This window comes from Salmo salar, chromosome 13, assembly GCF_965601325.2.
Source record: "Salmo salar chromosome 13, fSalSal1, whole genome shotgun sequence".
Classification (NCBI taxonomy): Eukaryota; Metazoa; Chordata; class Actinopteri; order Salmoniformes; family Salmonidae; genus Salmo; species Salmo salar.
The window spans coordinates 96685279-96707181 of record NC_138303.1 but is presented as its reverse complement, the minus strand read 5'-3'; the positions used below and the strand labels follow the sequence as shown (position 1 = coordinate 96707181).

Here is a 21903-nt window from a genome sequence, read left to right as displayed (position 1 = left end):
GCTGCATACCACCAGAGGAATATCCACTACCAAATGCTGAAGATCTGTTTGCCGCTCTAGCTGGTGGGAAGGTTTTCAGTAAGCTGGACCTGCCATTTGCTTATCAGCAACTGAAGCTGGATCCGGAGCCAGAACAGTATCTGACCATCAATACACACAAGGGGCTATTCAGATTCAATCACTTGGCCTATGGAATCTCGACAGCTCCAGCGATATTCCAACACACAATGGATCAGATCTTGGATGCTATAGATAATGTTGTGTGCTTCATGGACAACATCCTTGTGTCAGCACCAACCATTGGAGAGCACCTTGGAGGTCATTTTTGGGGCTCCTGAACTATCACGGAAAGTTTGTGGCAAACTTGTCCTCATTGTTGCATCCACTTCACCAACTGCTTCAGGCCGATACAAGATGGAATTGGTCCCCACAATGCGAGGAAGCATTCAAGACTTGCAAACAGCATCTGCTAAAGAGCAAGTGGCTTGCCCACCCGATCAAGGATGTGTTCTGTGGGGATCAAGAGTGGTGGTACCTCACAAATTCCAGAGGAGTCTGCTATCTGACCTGCATGAGGGACATCCAGGGATCACTCGAATGAAAACACTCGCCCGCAGTTATCTGTGGTGGCCTGTACTGGATCAGGACATTCAACAGCATGTAGGCCACTGCTCACCTTGTGAAGCTGTTCGCAACAAGCCTGCTGCTGCACCTCTTCATCCATGGTCCTGGGCTGCCCCACCATGGGAACGCATCCATGTGGATTACGCAGAGATTGACAAGCAACATTTCCTTGTTGTCTGCGATGTCCATTCCAAGCAGATGGAAGTGTTCCCTACTCAACTGACCACAGCTGAGAAGACCATCAACCTTCTCAGACACCTGTTTGCATCCATTGGACTAGTCAAGGAGCTCATATCGAACAATGGCTCTCCTTTCACCTCAAACGATTTTGAAATGTTTCTCAAGAACAACGGAGTAAGGCACATCCTGTTGCCACCTTACCATCATCAAACGGAGCAGCGGAGAGAGCCGTGCAAACCTTTAAGGAGGCCTGGATTAGACTTGAGGTTCATTCTGTGCCAACCCACCAAAGGCTTCCCCGTTTCCTGTTTACTTACAGTAACACACCACACACAGTAACGGAACATACACCAGCTGAACTGTTTCTGAAACACCAACCACGTACCCGCCTGACATTGTTGAAACTTGTCTTTGCCACAGACGTATCAAGCACTGTGGCAAAGCACCAGCTACAGCAGAAGAAAGCTCATGACAGACACTCAAAGACTGTCAGAGAATTCAAAGAGGGAGAGAGGGTGATGGTACGTGATTTCAGACACCCCAAGCGCCTGTGGAACTCAGGTGTGATCTTGCAACGCAGAGGACCTTTGACTTACCAAGTCCAAATTGGTCATCGCCATGTCAGCGTTCATGTGGATCATCTGCTACGGTCCAGAGACCCAGCAGAGACATGCCGAGAGAACAAGAACAATAATTACCCCCAGGACTATTCTCCTGACTGTGGACGTATGGGAGAGACATAGCCTGACCTTCCACCCGAACCTGGCCCACCACCGGAAGCTCAGGAGGATCAGAGATATCCTATTCGACAGCGAAGGGCACCTAAAAAGCTTGACCTGTGAGTTGAACTGTTTCAGGAGGTAACAGACAGTAACACAAACAAACAATTTAATATGTCCTAGATAAAAGGAAAGAAAAAGGACATTACCTGGGTTAGTTATTAGGACACAAATTCCACCTTCGGGGCAGAATAATCCCCTGGATTTGTGCTGGGCTCTGAAAAGTCTGCTTCAACGCAGTAGTTGAATTTTTTTTAAGAATGCATTGTTCAGATATTGCATTAGTAGTTCCCTAACGTATTTACCTTGTTCTCTAGTTAAACACTATGGGGGAGGAATGTAGTATCTGTGATCTATATCTGTTGATATTAGTTACTATGCTGTTGCTAAGCAGTAATGTATTACGGCAGTGTTACGTTACTACACCTAATAGGAAATGCGCATGCTCACTATTGGGCCCAGGGGCTGTAGAGCACGAGAGGTTTTGACTAAATGAAGCTAACTGTACTCCCGTCTCCTGCCTGGTCATTTCTCCAAAACACAAATATTACAATGATAAGCTACAGGACTGTTTTGCTAGCGCAGACTGGAATATGTTCCGAGATTCCTCCGATTGCATTTAGGAGTACATCACATCAGTCATTGGCTTCATCAATAAGTGCATCGATGACGTCATCCCCACAGGGACCGTACGTACATACCCCAACCAGAAGCCATGGATTACAGGCAACATCCGCAATGAGCTAAAGGCTAGAGCTGCTGCTTTCAAGGAGCGGGACTTTAACATGGAAGCTTGTAAGAAATCCCGCTATGCCCTCCGACGAACCATCAAACAGGCAAAGCGGCAATACAAGGCTAAGATCTAATCGTACTACACCGGCTCTGACGCTCGTCTAATGTGGCAGGGCTTGCAAACTGTTACAGACTACAAAAGGAACCACAGCCGAGCTGTGAACCAAAGCTGCCTAAAGACATGAGCCTACCAGACAAGCTAAACTACTTTTATGCTCGCTTCGAGGCAAGCAACACTGAAACATGCATGAGAGCACCAGCTGTTCAGGAAGACTGTGTGATCACGCTCGCCACAGCCGATGTGAGTAAGACATTTAAACAGGTCAACATTCACAAGGCCGCAGGGCCAGATGGATTACCAGGACGTGTATCGCGAGCATGTGTTGACCAACTGGCAAGTGTCTTCACTGACATTTTCAACCTCTCCTTGTCTGAATCTGTAATACCAACATGTTTCCAGCAGACCACCATAGTCCTTGTGCCAAAGAACACTAAGGTAACCTGCCTAAAATACACCGACCCGTAGCACTCACATCTGTAGCCATGAAGTGCTTTGAAAGGCTGGTCATGACTCACATCTACACCATTATCCCAGAAACCCTTGACCCACTCCAGTTTGCATACCGCCCTAACAGATCCACAGATGATGCAATCTCCATTGCACTCCACACTGCCGTTTCCCACCTGGACAAAAGGAACATCTATGTGAGAATGCTATTCATTGACTACAGCTCAGCGTTCAACACCATAGTGCCCTCAAAGCTCATCAATAAGCTAAGGACCCTGGGACTAAACACCTCCCTCTGCAACTGGATCCTGGACTTCCTGACGAGCCGCCCCCAGGTGGTAAGGGTAGGTAACAACACATCTGCCATGCTGATCTTCAACACAGGGGTGCATGCTCAACCCTCAGGGGTGCGTGCTCAGTCCCCTCCTGTACTCCCTGTTCACTCATGACTGCACGGCCAGGCACAACTCCAACACCATCGCTGAAAACTCTGGGCTGTAGGCCGTCTCAGGAGGTTCCAGGCTGCAGGCCGTCTCAGGAGGTTCCGGGCTGCAGGCCATCTCAGGAGGTTCCGTACTGGGGAGCGTCGCTGGAGGCTCTGGACTGGGGAGCGTCGCTGGAGGCTCCAGACTGGGGAGCGTCGCTGGATGCTCCGGACTGGGGAGCGTCGCTGAAGGCTCCGGACTGGAGAGCGTCGCTGAAGGCTCCGGACTGGAGGGCGTCGCTGTAGGTTCCGGACTGGGGACCGTCGCTGCAGACTCCGTGCCATGGATCATCACTACAGGTTCCGCGCCATGGATCATCACTGGAGGCTTTGTGCCATGGATCATCACTGGAGGCTCCGGGCCATGGATTATCACTGGAGGCTTCGTGCCATGGATCATCTCTACAGGCTCCGGGCCATGGATCATCCCTACAGGCTTCTTGCCATGGATTATCCCTACAGGCTCCGGGCCATGGATTTTCACTGGAGGCTTCATGACTTGGATCATCCTGGGCTGTGGAGGTGCACTGGAGGGAGAGTGCGAGGAGCAGGCACATGCTCACCACGATAAGCACGGGGAGTTGGCTCAGGTCTCAACCCTGACTCTGCCAATCTACCCGTGTGCCCCCCCAAAACATTTTTTGGGGCTGCCTCTCGTGCTTCCCCGGCAGGCTTCTGTATCTCTCCAATACTTGCCCCCAAGTCCAGTCTATCCTCTCTCGCAACTCTTCCAGAGACCAGGAATCCATCTCCTCCCGGGCACGCTGCTTGATCCAGTTGTGGTGGGTAGTTGTTTTCTGTTTTGTGTTTTCTGTACCTGACAGAACTTTGCGCTTTCATTTCCCTTTGTTATTTTTGTTTGAGTGTTTGTTTGATTTAAATAAATAATCATGAACACGTGCCACACTGCATCTTGGTCACCTCTCTACGACGGTCGTTAAAACTGTGTATCTGGGCTGGACCTAGTGTCACGACTGATTTGGACTGGTGTAGAGGCACAATCAGATGCAGGAGACAGAGGTGCTGGAGGTGAGTGTCTTTTAATGAAATGACACACACAAAGGCCGTAAAGCACAGGGCGCTACACAAAGTTTGCCTGGGAAAAACACATTCCCATAAAACACAAAAGGTATATATTCCACGGCACAAAAGGCAAGGGGCGCAGCCCGGTAAATCTTTTGACAAAACTGTCGGAAACACAACGTACAAAAATATGTCCCACCGTCCTGAGTGGACAATAAACAATCCCGGTTGCCACCGATCATTGTTTCTGTGTCTTTTAGTTTTGTCTGTCTGTTCCGCACCTGTTTTGTGTCTGTCATTAGTGGGGGCTTATTTAATGTGTGTTTTCAGTTGGGGTTTTCGGTCGGGCGGCGCTCGACGACCGCCGAGCGCCGCCCGACCGAGGAGGGGCGCCACTTTCGTTGGATCCTGTGACACCTAGAATACTTATATTCTAATGCTTTTCAGAATTTGGGGTATGATAACTTTTCCTCTAGTTGTTTTTTGACTGACAATTTCATGAAAACTCATCCACTCTTCACAAGAGATGGCATATGCCCAGGGAGGCAACCACATGATGTGCAGTGATCGGGCACGCCACAACACCTGAGCTTTGTATTGTTGTCACAATGAGGCTATTTGCATGGTTTGGACCATTGTGTTGTGCTTTTTTTTAAATTCAGCATAGAGAGAAAGAGAATATCAATATTTAATACAAGTAAAAATGAAGTTGTCTTCGGTGTTCTTTTGTAACATGTTTAATTGTATATAGTTACATAGGCTAATCATTACCCATGTGACTGAGTTGACAGCCTATTGGTAATACAACTTAATGGCCTTAATTCCTAGCCACCGTGCTTCTACACCTGCATTGCTTGTTGTTTGGGGTTTTAGGCTGGGTTTCTGTACAGCACTTTGTGACATCAGGTGATGTAAGAAGGGCTTTATAAATACATTTGATTGATTGATTGATAACGATGTTTAACAACAATCAAGTTTGCTACTGCAGGTTGTCCTACAGGAAAATGGCCCTGAAAAGCTTGTGGAATTTTCTGCAGGAATCTTACCTACAGGATATCCCACAAGATTTTGGGGCCATTTTGTTGTAGGACAATTCCTGTAGTAGTCCTGTATGTAGTTCTTCAGGAAAAAATCCTGCAGGATTTATTTTAGGACTATCTGCAGGTTTCATGCATGATTTTTCTCCTGAAGGACTACCTTTAAGATTCCTGCTGGACCCTGCAGGATTCCTGCAGAAATTGTCCCACAGGGAAGTGGCCCCCAAAATCCTTTGGGATATTCGTTATCCTGCAGGATTCCTATATGACTTTTTTTGTAAGAGATTTAACAAGTGACATCAATAAGGGATCATAGCTTTCACCTGAATTCACCTGGTCAGTCTATGTCATGGAAAGAGCAGGTGTCCTTAATGTTTTGTATGCTCAGTTTATATATTTACAATGCAATAAAACAAAGTATATGGAGAGAAACTGCAGGATTCTACATTTTGGCATATTAAATTCATTTGTATTTCATGTCTCCCATTCAAATCGTAAATATCCACTCTTGCAGCCTCCACATGGGCAAATGACTGGCCCAGTTTGGAGAGCTTGGCCTACTTAAAAGTGTCCAACAGTACCATCTGCTGTAGACATTAACCTCTTACGCCAAACATCAACAGACGTCAGAAATACAAACGTCTACATTTTTGTATTATTATTTAATTACTCACTCTCAAGATAAGAAAGGCCACATCTTATTTCATGTTATATGTTCATGCAACCATGATTTAATTGCTACATTATGTTCCCAATATGATAAAAAAAAAGATAAACCCACAATTCAACGTTTTATTCTTGAGCGTCACTTTGACAAATAAGTATGGAGTAAATCTTTATATTGATCATTATGCTGACTACCTCAAATACGCTTAAATGTCTATTCAAAATGATCTATTTCAATACCCTGGTAGGTAATATGCTGTACTGTTGTTGACTGTATGAAGTGGGCGGTTTTGTCCAATTCATGTAATTTCTTCCGGTTTAAAATAATTTTCGGCTTTGCTGTGGTTCACGAAATCAAGACAGTCTGCAAAGGTCAGTTGTGTTATTTAAAGAAAGCTTCTTTTAATTTTTTTTTTTTTTAGGCCTGTTGGTTTATTTTTTACACACAAACAGCTGTGTTGGGGAAAGTGAAAGACTTGATGGCCTCCAGTTTGATGCAAAAAGCTTCGTTTTTGTTTGTTAGCATTCGCGTTAGCTCTGCTAGTTTTGCTGCCGAATCCTTTCATTCAAAAAAGGGAAGTGATGGTCGGCAACTGCTCTAAATCCGTTCTGAACAGATGGCTCTATATCTGTCCAGCTAATGTACAGTATTTTGAGGCGAAAACTACAAATAATGCCATGCATTTTACACAGAAAATAATAAGTATTTACTAACTATCATAAAGCAGATGGCAAAGTGGTGCTGTTGTAATGAATTAATAAATTAATGAATTTGATTCGGTTCGTCATTCGCTTTTGTTGGCTCGTGAGATGGCTCTGCACGTTTATATTGGCAATATAAACACAAATAAATGCCGATTTAACATACATGTCTTAAAACTTTCAATCACATCAAAATAGACATGGGTAGTTAACGTTAGACCAAAGATATCTGACTGGACTAGCTAGCTAGATAGCTGAACAACAATGGTCAGTAGACGGTTTTGGTTAATTAAGCCTGCCAGGCGAATCATATTGCTGACGTGGTATGTATTTCGGTAACTAGCTAGAGTTTTTAAATTAAGCGCGTTCATTTTAGGTATTCTGAAGAAATGAGGTTGAATCTTAGTGTGGAAAAGAAACCTACTGTTTCTATGAACTCTGCTTGATCAGCATATAGAGCAATAAATTATAGTTTAATTTGCAGGTAGCATGTCTGCCTTCATTCAGTAGCTAACTAGCTATGTAAGGACATAATTTGTAGCATTAGCAAATGCATTCCTCCTCCTAGCACTGAAACTGGTTGGTAAACGAGGCCTGATGAATTGTAAGCCTATACAGTAAACGCACTAACTCTCAAGTTCATGGTTTCACAATATCTGACATTTACAGTGCATTCGGAAAGTATTCAGACCCCTTCATTTTTCCACATTTTGTAACATTATGTAACAGCCTTATTCTAAAATGGATTAAATAAAACATTTCCCTCAATCTGCACACAATACCCCATCATGACAAAGCGAAAACACAGGTTTTTTGAAATTTTACAAAATGTGTGTGTATATCTATCAGATACCATATCTAAGTATTCAGACCCTTTGCTATGAGAATCGAAATTGAGCTCAACTACATCCTGTTTCCATTGATCATCCTTGAGATGTTTGTACAACTTGATTGGAGTCCACCTGTGGTAAATTAAATTGATTGGACATAATTTGTAAAGGCACACACCTGTCTATATAAGGTCCCACAGTTGACAGTGCATGTCAGAGAAAAACCAAGCCATGACGTTGAAGGAATTGTCTGTAGACCTCCGAGACAGGGTTGTGTCGAGGCACAGATCTGGGGAAGGGTACCAAAACAGTTTTGCAGCATTGAAGGTCCCCAAGAACAGTGGCCTCCATCATTCTTAAATGGAAGATGTTTGGAACCACCAAGACTTCCTAGAGCTGGCTGCCCGGCCAAACTAAGCAATCGGGGGAGAAGGGCCTTGGTCAATAAGGTGACCAAGAACCCGATGGTCACTCTGACAGAGATCTAGAGTTCCTTTGTGGAGATGGGAGAACCTTCCAGAAGTACAACTGTCTCTGCAGCACTCCACCTATCAGGCCTTTATGGTAGAGTGGCCAGACGAAAGCCACTCCTCAGTAAAAGGCACATGACCGTCCGCTTGCAGTTTGCCAAAATGCACCTAAAGACTCTCAGACCATTAGAAACAAAATTCTCTGGTCTGATGTAAACAAGACTGAAAACTCTGGCCTGAATGCCAAGCGTCACGTCTGGAGGAAACCTCGCACCATCCCTACAGTGAAACATGGTGGTGGCAGTATCCTGCTGTGGGGATGTTTTTCAGCGGCAGGGACTGGGAGACTAGTCAGGATCGAGACAAAGATGAACAGAGCACAGAGAAAGAGAAACTCTCCAAATACAGGTGTGCCAAGCTTGTAGCGTCATACCCAAGAAGACTCGATGCTGCCCAAGGTGCTTCAACAAAGTACTGAGTAAAGGGTCTGATTACTCCATAATAAAAAATAAAAATGTATCAACATATTCTACACCTGTTTTTGCTTTGTCATTATGGGGCATTGTGAATAGATTGAGATCAATTTTAGAATAAGGCTGTAATGTAACAATGTGGAAAAAGTCAAGGGGTCTGAATACTTTCTGAAAGCACTGTATATTATATTGGATAGAAAGGCACTAAATATCTGGGATCATTATTATGAATGCCCATACAACTCTGCTGAGCTGACCCTGTTTTCTGTAATGGTGTATTATCTAATCGATACTGCCTGGAACTCCCTAGGGCCTGAACCACACGAGTCTTCCAGTCAAGAGGTTCACTTGTAACAGCTCTTATCTGGACACATCAGGCCTCTGAAGTGACTAAGCCAAACATATTACACACAGCTACACAGGGTCACCGGACGTTTGTGGACATTATATTTGGAGTGTCCTTGACTGCATCCCCCCTTACTTTACAGCTGGATTCCTGTCAATATGAAAGCCTATTTGATTTACTAATTGAACTGACACATGCTGAAAACAGTTAAACGGGAATATTAGTGACGCTAGCAATGATTTACTTGCAGTATAAGGAGAATTATTTTCCTGTTGCTGCATGATTTTAGGTTAAATGGGCATGTTTGTGTATAGCACACTGGGGCACATTCTTATTGCATTAACTACAGAGTCATGTGTGTAAAGATAGACCAGCCGAGGCAGTGGTATAGGGGCTTGTGTTTAGGAACAGAGTTCCTAGCCACGATAGGTCAGTCGGTTTCTCTACTGTTCACAGTTCACTCTCACCGTCTTGCCCCCCTCCTCTCTTTCCTGTGTGTGTGTGTGTGTGTCTGTGTGTGTTTATAGGAGGGTCGATCCGGCTGCACAGCTCCTCCTTGTGTGTCTGCGATGGCGTCGAGCCTTCTGCGTGTGGTGGCTACCAGCTGCTCTGCTCCACTGTTCTGTGGGGTGGCCTGTATTCGGCTGCAGGCTAGTGTCCGGTCAGTGAAGACGCCATGCCTGCGCTTCTTCAGGACTCAGCAAGCTCTCAACCGCTGCGCCAGTCCAGGTAACTAGCATAACTACTCTCCCTCCGACAGCACCCAGCACTATGCTACAGTAACCCAGGTAACAGCTTGAGCACAATAGCAATTACAATGCACATACACACATCGTTGATCAAAATGTTATACATAGATTTTGGACAAACATGTAGCCCATCATCCACAGTCACCTGCTTACTCAGCCAATGCTTGTCTTGGTAGTTGTCCGGAGAGGAAGCATGGCAGGGGCCATTTCTTTTGCCGCCACCTCTTTTTTTTGCCTTTGTTGCACACCAACCAAGGTCATATTATAGATACTACAGCGTACACTCACAGGTCTTCCTCTTCCCACCCCCTTCTTTCTTGGCTGTGTGCGGCCACCAAAACTGGCAACTACAGTTAGAAATGTAATGAGGTGTGTGTCTGTATAGCCAGAATCTGCTGGCTGTTTGCATGTTCCAGCTAGGGATCAGCGATATGGACAAAATATCATATATATGGTATTTTTCAGATTTGGCTGTGTTTTATGTTTGATAATAATAAAAGTTCAAAATTCTCTTTGAGTAGTGCGTGACCCTACAGTGGCAAAACATACAGTTGAAGTCGGACGTTTACATACACTTAGCTTGGAGTCATTAACTTGTTTTTCAACCACTCCACACATTTCTTGTTAACAAAGTATAGTTTTGGCAAGTCGGTTAGGACATCTACTTTGTGCTACAAGTCATTTTTCCAACAATTGTTTACAGACAGATTATTTCACTTATAATTCACTGTATCACAATTCCAGTGGCAGAAGTTTCCATACACTAAGTTGACTGCCTTTAAACAGCTTGGAAAATTCCAGAAAATGATGTCATGGCTTTAGAAGCTTTTGATAGGCTAATTGACAGAATTTGAGTCAATTGGAGGTGTTCCTGTGGATGTATTTCAAAGGCCTACCTTCAAACTCAGTGCCTCTTTGCTTGACATCATGTGAAAATCAAAAGAAATCAGTCAAGACGTCAGAAAGAAAATGGTGGACCTCCACAAGTCTGATTCATCTTTGGGAGCAATTTCCAAAGGCCTGAAGGTACCACGTTCATCTGTACAAACAATAGTACGCAAGTATATACACCATGGGACCATGCAACCATCATACCTATCAGGAAGGAGACACGTTCTGTCTCCTAGAGATTAATGTACTTTGGTGTGAAAAGTGCAAATCAATCCCAGAACAACAGCAAAGGACCTTGTGAAGATGCTGGAGGAAACGGGTACAAAAGTATCTATATCCACAGTAAAACGAGTCCTATATCGATATAACCTGAAAGGCCGCTCAGCAAGGAAAAAGCCACTGCTCCCAAACCGCCATAAAAAAGCCAGACTGAACATGGGGACAAAGATCGTACTTTTTGGTGAAATGTCCTCTGGTCTGATGAAACAAAAATATAATTGTTTGGCTATAATAACCATCGTTAAGTTTGGAGGGAAAAGGGGGATGCTTGCAAGCTGAAGAACACCATCCCAACCGTGAAGCACGGGGGTGGCAGCATCATGTTGTGGCAGTGCTTTGCTGCAGGAGGGACTGGTGCACTTCACAAAATAGATGGCATCATGAGGTAGGAAAATTATATGGATATATTGAAGCAACATCTCAAGACATCAGTCAGGAAGGTAAAGCTTGGTCGCAAATGGGTCTTCCAAATGGACAATGACCCCAAGCATACTTGCAAAATGGCTTAAGGACAACAAAGTCAATGTATTGGAGTGGCCATCACAAGGCCCTGACCTCAATCCTATAGAAAATTAGTCGGCAGAACTGCAAAAGCGTGTGCGAGCAAGGAGGTCTGCTAACCTGACTCGGTTACACCAGCTCTGTCAGGAGGAATGGGCCAAAATTCAACCAACTTATTGTGGGAAGCTTGTGGAAGGCTACCCGAAATGTTTGACCCAAGTAAAAAAATTTAAAGGCAATGCTACCAAATACTAATTGAGTGTATGTAAACTTCTGACCCACTGGGAATGTGATGAAAGAAATAAAAGCAGAAATAACAATCATTCCCTCTACTATTATTCTGACATTTCAAATTCTTAAAATAAAGTGGTGTTCTTAACTGACCTAAAATGGAGGATTTTTACTAGGATTAAATGTCAGGAATTGTGAAAACTGAGTTTAAATGTACTTGGCAAAGGTGTATGTAAACTTCCGACTTCAACTGTTCATTCTAAGTGATTTCAATGGGTCTTTCTCCATTCTGATTTGTTTTATATTCTTCAATTCAATACATTTCTGCATTTCCTGCGCTCATTTGGGATAATTCCGATACTGCCATGTAGGGCTGCGCTATATAGGCAAAAAATCTAGGCCTTATTTTTAACCAAATGTTGCAATTGCGATTTGACTTGCTATTTAGATCAACATACTTGGGTGAACTGTCTGAATCATGGAAATGTGATGTTAATTCTATTTCTTTTGTTAGACTATAAATAATAGTGGGCACTTTGAATACAGCATTATTTGACATGACAACTAATGAAAATGCCAGGGAGGAGTTATTGTGACAGGGTAGGAACCAAAGTGATGGTCACTGTTTCCTAGAGGGCCATATAATATTTGGCTACATTAAATGTTTCTTCATGTAGCCAACATATTCATGCATAGCCTATTCCTCTTTGATTTAGAAGATACTGTTGCACAAACAACATGCTGATTTAGGCTGTATTTGCTAGCTACTTTTGGCCTGACTCAGTACATTTATTAGCTCGCTAGCTAACTAGCGATTCGCCTTAGCTAATCTACCTTATTTACTTAAGTATTCAGACCCTTCGCTACGATATTTGATATTGATTTAAGCTGCATCCTGTTAACATTGAAATGATTTGGATGGGCAAACACCTGTCGATAATAGGTCCCACAGTTGACAGTGCATGTCAGAGCCATGAGGTCGAAGGAATTGTCCGTAGAGCTACGAGACAGGATTGTGTCGAGGCACAGATCTGGGGAAGGGTACAGACAAATGTCTGCAGCATCGATGGTCCCAAAGAACACATTGGCCTCCATCATTCTTAAACCAAAGAACCACCAAGACTCTTCAAGAGCGGGCTGCTCTGCCAAACTGAGCAATCGGGGGAGAAGGGCCTCACTCTGACAGAGCTCCATACATACTTTGTTGACATGGGTGAACCTTCCAGAACGACAGCCATCTCTGCAGCACCCCACCAATCAGGCCTTTATGATAGTGGCCAGATGGAAGCCACTCCTCAGTAAAAGGCACATGACAGCCCACTTGGATTTCCCATGACGGCACCTAAAGGACTCAGGCCATGAGAAACAAGATTCTCTGGTCTGATGAAAACAAAATTCAACTCTTTGGCCTGAATGCCAAGCGTCATGTCTGGATGAAACCTGGCACCATCCCTACTGTGAAGCGTGGTGGCTGCATCACGCTGTGGGGATGTTTTTCAGCAGCAGGGACTGCGAGGCTAGTCCGGATAGATGTACGGAGAGGTCCTTGATGAAAACCTGCTTCAGAGCACTCAGGACGTCACACAGGGGCAAAGGTTCACCTCCCAACAGTACAACGACCCTAAGCACACAGCCAAGACGACGCAGGAGTGGCTTCGGGACAAGTCTCAATGTTCTTGATTGGCCCAGCCAGAGCCCGGACTTGAACCCGATCGAACATCTCTAGAGAGACCTGAAAATAGCTGCGCAGTGCGCTCCCCATCCAACCTGACAGAGCTTGAGAGGATCTGCAGAGACGAATGGGAGAAACTCCCCAAATACAGGTGTGCCAAGCTTGTAACATCATACCCAAGAAGACTTGAGGCTCTAACCGCTGCCAAAGGTGCTTCAACAAAGTACTGAGTAAAGGGTGTGAATGCGTATGTGATATTTCAGTTTAATTATTTTTTTAAATAAATTTGCTAACGTTTCTAAAATCCTGTTTTTGCTTTGTCATTATGGGGTATTGATGAGGGGGGGAACAATTTAATCCATTTTAGACTAAGGTTGTAACGTAACAAAATGTGGAAAAAGTAAAGGGGTCTGAATACTTTCCGAAAGCACTGTAGCTACTAGAACTAATGCGTTAGTAACTCATTACAATCACATAGTACAGTGTAGTCAGAAAGCAGTTTAGCAGTTACACCGGCAGGCCCCGGTGGCAATAAATTAATAAAACCAAAAGCTTACCTTGCCTTGAAATAGTTCCAGTTTTGGAAAGCCTTAGCCAGCTAACTAACATAGCATCCCTCTTTGTTTGAGCCGGGTGTTTGAGAAGGCTAAACTAGCTAGTTTCATTCAGCTAGCAGAGTGAATGCAAACAAATATAGCTAGCCAGCTCTTGCCCTCTCGCTCGCTTTTCCTTCATTTTGGAAGAAAGTTTTGAACAAATTAATGTCTTTCTCTCACCACATTTTTATGCAGTGCTAGTTAACTGTAGCTTATGCTTTCAGTACTAGATTCATTTTCTGATCCTTTGATTGGATTGACATGTAAATTCCATGCTGCAAGAGCTCTGATAGGTTGGAGGACATCCTCCGGAAGTTGTCAATACTGTTTAAGTCTGTGGAATGTACCCAGAGGAGGACAGAAGTTAGCTGTCCTCCGACTACACCATGGTGCTACCCCTCAAAATGCTGTTAAGACTACTGTAGACCTTCATTGCAAAATGGTGTGTTTTAATCAGTTATTTGGTGACGTGAATATATTTAGTATAGTTTTATCTAAAAATGAGAATGTTTCATAATTTTTATAAAATTCACCTAGGATGGTCCTCCCCTTCCTCTTTGGAGGAGCCTCCATTGCATGCCTTAGTGATCCTGTATGTGTAATTATGCGCTGATGTGTTCGCAGCACTGCTTATATCTGATACTTCAATGCCTGATTGAGCTCCAAGTCAAGGTATGAATATGTGTACATTATCTATACTGGAATGCACATTACTGCCAGCTAATCGTCATTTGCTTTCAGAAGAACAATTCGAGCTAAAACTGCTGTTCTTGGGGTCAGTCTTGTGGTTCACTCTGCTCTGGGTCAGTTTAGGGTGGTGACAGCCAGACATTCCAATGCTGTTTATCTATAGACCAAGAGTGGAAATTTCCATAGGGGGCATGTGATCTTTCTTACAATGAAGGCAGAAGACACGTCACAGTAAACTCACTCTTGGTAGAATTGACATTGTAGCCTATAAAAAGGTGAAAATGTGTTTTTGACCAGTGCCCAATGAAGAGTATTATATATATTTTTTTTTGCCGTAAGCAATGGGTCTTTCTCCTTGAGTCATCCTTTAATGTTTTGCACTGATAGCAGAATGCATCTACCAGTATCCAAACATGGCCACACAGTTCAGATGAGCAGGAAGCTTATGTATTATAAGGAGGATTTGTCACAGACAGTTGAGTGGTTTATTGTACACAGAAGTCTCAAAGGTCTCCAAAGTAGTGTAAAATGTCCTTCTGATTAGCAGCGATTGTTGTAAACTACTGTGCATCATATATCCTACCCCTCCCAATTCCACCTCATTCATGAGTGCAGAGTAACTGATAGGGCTGGGAATTGCCAGGGACCTCACTATACAATATTATCGTAATACTTAGGTGCTGATACGATATGTATTGCAATTCGATTCTGTGATTTTATTGCTATTCGATATACCAAACATTTCTCACCATATGTCTGCTGAGGAGGGACAAGATGGAGCCATGAGAACGAGTTTTTGATCAGTCATGGAAATAAAAGTGCTGAAAACAAATTGGCTCCCTAATTAAAAAGAAAAATGGACAACAAGCTAAGTTTTGGAGCGACGTTGTGAAAACTATACGATATATCATCAAATAATATCCCAATATGAAACTATGTATTCCCCCCCATCACTAGTAGTAGATATTTAGTTTTAAATGGGTCAACTGTTTTATGAATGTTGAATGCTGTACATAATACGTTTTGAAACCCAAGGCTCCAACTTGTTATCATCTTCAGCAAATCGGTAAATTTATTACAAATTACAATACATGTCAACATATCAAAATTTCAACACAGCTTCTTAATATGGTATGTCTAGTTTTCCGAATGCCGGTGTTTTTAAGATTTACCTAGTTTTCTTCAAATATCTTTGCAGATTACTCTTTGCTGAATTAATAAAACTTACCTTAGAATTGTGTTACTGTTCTGTTACTGTTCTTCCAGGTATTCCCTATAAGCAGCTGACGGTGGGTGTACCGAAGGAGATCTTCCAGAATGAGCGTCGTGTGGCTCTGTCCCCGGCCGGAGTGCAGGCCCTTATCAAACAGGGCTTTAACGTGGTGGTAGAGTCTGGGGCAGGAGAGCCCTCCAAGTTCCCCGATCAACACTACATCCAGGCTGGAGCCACCATCAAAGATGTCAAAGATGTCCTGGCCTCTGATGTGCTGGTCAAGGTAAGGGAAGAGGCTGTGTAAGTGATGAAAATAGGGTGGATAGTCATTCAACCCTCATTTGCTGCCATGGTAACTATTGTATCGCGCAAGGGATTTTACATCAAACGTCTCTATTGCTTGTCTCTGTCTCTCTCAGGTGCGTGCTCCCGTCTTCAACCCTGAGCTGGGAGCCCATGAGGTGGAGCTGATGAAGGAGGCAGCCACTCTGTTCAGCTTCATCTACCCAGCCCAGAACCCTGAGCTGATGGACATGCTGTCCCAGAGGAAGGCCACTGTGCTGGCCATGGACCAGGTGCCCCGCGTCACCATCGCACAGGGCTACGACGCTCTCAGCTCCATGGCTAACATTGCAGGGTGAGGACGGGACGTTATGGGTGGTGTGAGGGAGGGGAGGGTGGACTCCCAGAGCTGTGTCACTGGCCTTTTTTCTTGCTAATGTGCTTTATTTGTGTAGCTTACGATTACAAATGGCTAAATGGTGAGACAATGCTGGAAGACTAGAGAGACAAGTAAAAGCTGAATCTTCAAAGGTACAAGTTTATGTCCAAGACAAGTATTTTGAAATGCAACTAGAATGAACGAGCCTGTGTCTGAGGCAGTTTGTTTTAATGAGGGAGGTTGTCGTGTCAGTAAATGCAAAACATTTGCTTGTTGAATGCACTTCTCTTGGTCAGCTCACGACTGTCTGTCCAGCTGCATCATCTTGGCTCTGCTGTGTGTGTGTGTGTGTGTGTGTCTGTCGGTGTGTGTGTGGTCCACTTGGCAGAGTAAATTGCTTGTGATGTATTTTGAGGCTGGGTAGATGTGCTCTGACAGTATTTGTAATTGACCATTTTCTGTCACTGTGTTTCCAGATACAAAGCTGTGGTGCTGGCAGCCAACAGCTTCGGGCGCTTCTTCACTGGACAGATCACTGCTGCTGGGAAGGTCCCACCTGCTAAGGTGCTGATCATTGGAGGAGGAGTAGCAGGCCTGGCTGCTGCTGGTACTGCCAGAGCCATGGGTGCTATCGTCAGGGGCTTTGACACTCGGTGAGTGGGACCACCCAACCCTGGATATTCACTTATTACTTTACCAATGAAATCACTGGGATTCATTGGTTGGTTCATTATGACATTATAGAGCTGCCCCTATATTTGTTTTGAAAAAAAATCAAATCCAATTTTATTTGTCACATGCTTCGTAAACAACAGGTGTAGACTAACAGTGAAATGCTTACTAACGAGCCTTTCCCAACAATGCAGAGAAAAATAAAGAAATAAATAATAGGAAAATGATAACACAAAGAATAAATACACAACGAGTAACGATAACTTGGTTATATACACGTGGTACCAGGACCGAGTGCAGTGGTACATGTAGGGATAAAGTGACTAGGCAACAGGATAGATGATTAACAGCAGAGTCAAAGAGTTGGTATCTGAAGGGTCAATGCAGATAGTCCGGGTAGCTATTTGGTTAACTATTTATGGCTTGTGGGTACAAGCTGTTTTTTTAAAATCCTGATAAAATGTTACAAATGATTTCTGACCACAGATGCCTTCACCTTTGCTTTTATTTCAACTAACTCACTCCAGATTGGCTGCTGTCTAACTCTTTAGTGGATTTGAAAGTGTGATGTTGCTAATTCTCCAGTTGGTGGTAGTAGCTGCATTACATATGACAATTTGCAGCTCATTGTCTTTAGAAAACTGCAGATTGCTTCCACTTACTTTAAAGGGTGGAATAATGGGTTAAAACACTTTCTTTACTGTTTTTACTCTCCAGATTTGAATCATAGACATAGCATAAGCTCCTGCAGTGATGCTGTTGAATGTATTAGGGGCTTTCATTAAGCGCCCCTTCCCTCTTGCCAGTGCCTTCCATGACATTCCCTGTGTTCCCTCCCCAGAGCGGCAGCCTTAGAGCAGTTCAAGTCTCTGGGAGCTGAGACTCTGGAGGTGGACATTAAGGAGGCCGGCGACGGCCAGGGCGGCTACGCCAAGGAGATGTCCAAGGAGTTCATCGAGGCTGAGATGAAGCTGTTTGCTAAGCAGTGTCTGGAAGTAGACATCCTCATCAGCACGGCTCTCATCCCCGGTTTGTACAGTGATCTAAGCAACCACACCTCATTACCCCTATCTATCCCCTCCCGCAAGGAGACGCCCCTCACTACCCCCATTTAAAAAAAAAGTTTATTTCACCTGTATTTAACCAGGTAGGCTAGCTGAGAACAAGTTCTCATTTACAACTGCGACCTGGCCAAGATAAAGCAAAGCAGTGCGACACAAACAACGCAGTGTAGTTACACATGGAATAAACAAGCGTACAGTCAATAACACAATAGAAAAAGCAAAGTCTATATACAGTGTGTGCAAATGGCGTGAGGAGGTAAGGCAATAAATAGGCCATAGTAGCAAGTAATTACAATTTAGCAAATTTAACACTGGAGTGATAGATGTGCAGATGATGATGTGCAAGTAGAAATACTTGTGTGCAAAAGAGCAGAAAAGTAAATAAAAACAATATGGGGATGAGGTAGGTATATTGGATGGGCTATTTACAGATGGGCTATGTACAGCTGCAGCGATCGGTTAGCTGCTCAGATAGCTGATGTTTAAAGTTAGTGATGGAAATATAAGTCTCCAGCTTCAGCGATTTTTATTTTATATATATTTTTGCAATTCGTTCCAGTCATTGTCAGCAGAGAACTGGAAGGAAAGACGGCCAAAGGAGGTGTTGGCTTTGGGGATGACCAGTGAGATATACCTGCTGGAGCACGTGCTATGGGTGGGTGTTGTTATCGTGACCAGTGAGCTGAGATAAGGCGGAGCTTTACCTAGCATAGACTTATAGATGACCTGGAGCCAGTGGGTCTGGGGACGCATATGTAGCGAGGGCCAGCCGACTAGAGCATACAGGTCGCAGTGGTGGGTGGTATATGGGGCTTTGGTGACAAAACAGATGGCACTGTGATAGACTGCATTCAATTTGCTGAGTAGAGTGTTGGAGGCTATTATGTAAATGACATCGCCGAAGTCGAGGATCGGTAGAGTAGTCAGTTTTACTAGGGTATCTTTGGCGGCGTGAGTGAAGGAGGCTTAGTTGCGAAATAGGAAGCCAACTATAGATTTAATTTTGGATTGGAGATGCTTAATGTGAGCCTGGAAGGAGAGTATACAATCTAGCCAGATATCTAGGTATTTATAGTTGTCCACATATTCTAAGTCAGAACCATCCAGAGTAGTGATGCTGGTCGGGCGGGTGCAGGCAGCGAATGGTTGAGAAGCATGCATTTAGTTTTACTAGTGTTTAAGAGCAGTTGGAGGCCACGGAAGGAGTGTTGTATGGCATTGAAGCTCGTTTGGAGGTTTGTTAACACAGTGTCCAAAGAAGGGCCAGATGTATACAGAATGGTGTCATCTGTGTAGAGGTGGATCAGGGAATCACCCGCAGCAAGAGCGACTTCGTTGATATATACAGAGAAAAGAGTCAGCCCGAGAATTGAACCCTGTGATATCCGCATAGAGACTGCCAGAAGTCCGGACAACAGGCCCTCCGATTTGACACAATGAACTCTGTCTGAGAAGTAGTTGGTGAACCAGTCGAGGCAGTCATTTGAGAAACTAAGGCTGTTGACTCTGCCGATAAGAATACGGTGATTGACAGAGTCGAAAGCCTTGGCCAGGTCAATGAAGACGACTGCACAGTACTGTCTTTTATCGATGGCGGTTATGATATCGTTTAGTACCTTGAGCGTGGCAGAGGTGCACCCGTGACCAGCTTGGAAACCGGATTGCACAGCGGAGAAGGTACGGTGGGATTTGAAATAGTCAGTGATCTGTTTATTAACTTGGCTTTTGAAGACTTTAGAAAGGCAGGGCAGGATGGATATAGGTCTATAACAGTTTGGGTCTAGAGTGTCACCCCCTTTGAAGAAGGGGATGACCGCGGCAGCTTTCCAATCTTTAGGGATCTCGGACGATACGAAAGAGCTTGAACAGACTGGTAATAGTGGTTGCAACAATGGCGGCGGATCATTTTAGAAAGCAAGGGTCCAGGTTGTCTAGCCCAGCTGATTTGTACGGGTCCAGGTTTTGCAGCTCTTTCAGAACATCTGCTATCTGGATTTGGGTGAAGGAGAAGCTGGGGAGGCTTGGGCAAGTAGTTTGAGGGGTGCGGAGCTGTTGGCCCCGGTTGGGGTAGCCAGGAGGAAAGCATGGCTAGCCGTAGAGAAATGCTTCTTGAAATTCTCGATTATTGTGGATTTATCGGTGGTGACAGTGTTACCTAGCCTCAGGGCAGTGGGAAGCTGTTAGGAGGTGCTCTTGTTCTCCATGGACTTTACAGTGTCCCAAAACATTTTGGAGTTTGAGCTACAGGATGCACATTTCTGTTTAAAAAAGCCAGCCTTTGCTTTCCTGACTGACTGTATTGGTTCCTGACTTCCCTGAACAGTTGCCTATCGCGGGGACTATTCGATGCTATTGCAGTCCGACACAGGATGTTTTTGTGCTGGTCGAGGGCAGAGGTCTGGAGTGAACCAAGGGCTACATCTGTTCTCCCACAGGGAGACGCCCCTCACTACCCCTATCGATCCCCTCCCGCAGGGAGACGCTCCTCACAACACCTATCTCTTTGTCCTCTTAACCTACTGGCTTTACTTTCCCTTTACATCTTTAGCTGCACTGCAGTCCTCCTAGTCTGATCTGTTTGTGTTCTGGCCTACTCACACCATTGTCACCAAACAGTTTGGCTTCAGAGCAGGAGATCTGGCAACCAGGCTTTTGTCACCCCTGATTTCACCCATTTGTTTTGTTCTACCTCAATCATGTATGAAATGCATGTGTTGCTATGGTCAGCTCTCATCTGTCCAATCCTCTCAGGCACTAAGCTGCTTTAAGACTCCATCAGCTCAGTTACCTAGTGTAGTTAAGGTAGTGTTTAGGTCCTATCCATCTGGTTAACTCTGCCCCTCAAGGCTGGGTCGATATTATTCCGTTCCTGTAGCAGCCTATAACAGACCACAGAGACACCATAGATATATTGCTACGCTCAAGTTAAGCTTTGTATACAGCACATTTCAGACATGGAATGCAACTCAATGTGCTTTAAAAAAACATGATACAAAAGAATAGCAATAAAAACTCAACGACTAAAAAGCACACAAGGAAAAGCAAAACTCTACATTCTCATCCCTTGTTTACATTGGTTGACGGCTGTGATAAGATATGCAGCGTACAGTGCCTTGCAAAAGTATTCATCCCCCTTGGCGTTTTTTCATATTTTTGTTGCATTACAACCTGTAATGTAAATGGATTTTTATTTGGATTTCATGTGATGGACATACACAAAATAGTCCTAAGTGTTGAAGTGAAACGAAAAAAGACTTTTTTTTAAAACAATGGAAAAGTGGTGTGTGCATATGTATTCACCCCCTTTGCTATGAAGCTCCTAAATAAGATCTGGTGCAACCAATTACCTTCAGAAGTCACATAATTAGATTACTCACAGCTGGAATTTATTTGTGTCACATGATCTCAGTATATATACACCTGTTCCGAAAGGCCCCAGAGTCTGCAACACCACTAAGCAAGGGGCACCACCAAGCAAGCTGCACCATGAAGACCAAGGAGCTCTCCAAACAGGTCAGAGACAAAGTTGTGGAGATGTACAGATCAGGGTTGGGTTATAAAAAAATATCCAAAACTTTGAACATCCCACTGAGCACCACTTAAATCCATTATTAAAAAATGGAAAGATTATGGCACCACATCAAACCTGCCACGAGAGGGCCGTCCACCAAAACTCATGGACCAGGCAAGGAGGGAATTAATCAGAGATGCAACAAAGAGACCAAAGATAACCCTGAAGGCGCTGCGAAGCTCCACAGCGGAGATTGGAA

At 44.2% G+C, this 21903-nt stretch overlaps 1 protein-coding gene across 1 annotated transcript in view; it reads left to right on the top strand.

Moving 5' to 3' along the window:
- Positions 1–6357: 6357 nt before the first annotated feature.
- Positions 6358–21903, top strand: part of nnt (nicotinamide nucleotide transhydrogenase) — a 71627-nt gene continuing 56081 nt past the window's right edge. The window contains exons 1-6 of the mRNA XM_014138232.3: positions 6358–6465; positions 9442–9643; positions 15790–16019; positions 16156–16373; positions 16874–17050; positions 17911–18098. Coding sequence (XP_013993707.1) covers positions 9484–9643; positions 15790–16019; positions 16156–16373; positions 16874–17050; positions 17911–18098 — 973 coding nt within the window. The 5' untranslated portion in view covers positions 6358–6465; positions 9442–9483. The remainder of the gene's footprint in view (positions 6466–9441; positions 9644–15789; positions 16020–16155; positions 16374–16873; positions 17051–17910; positions 18099–21903) is intronic.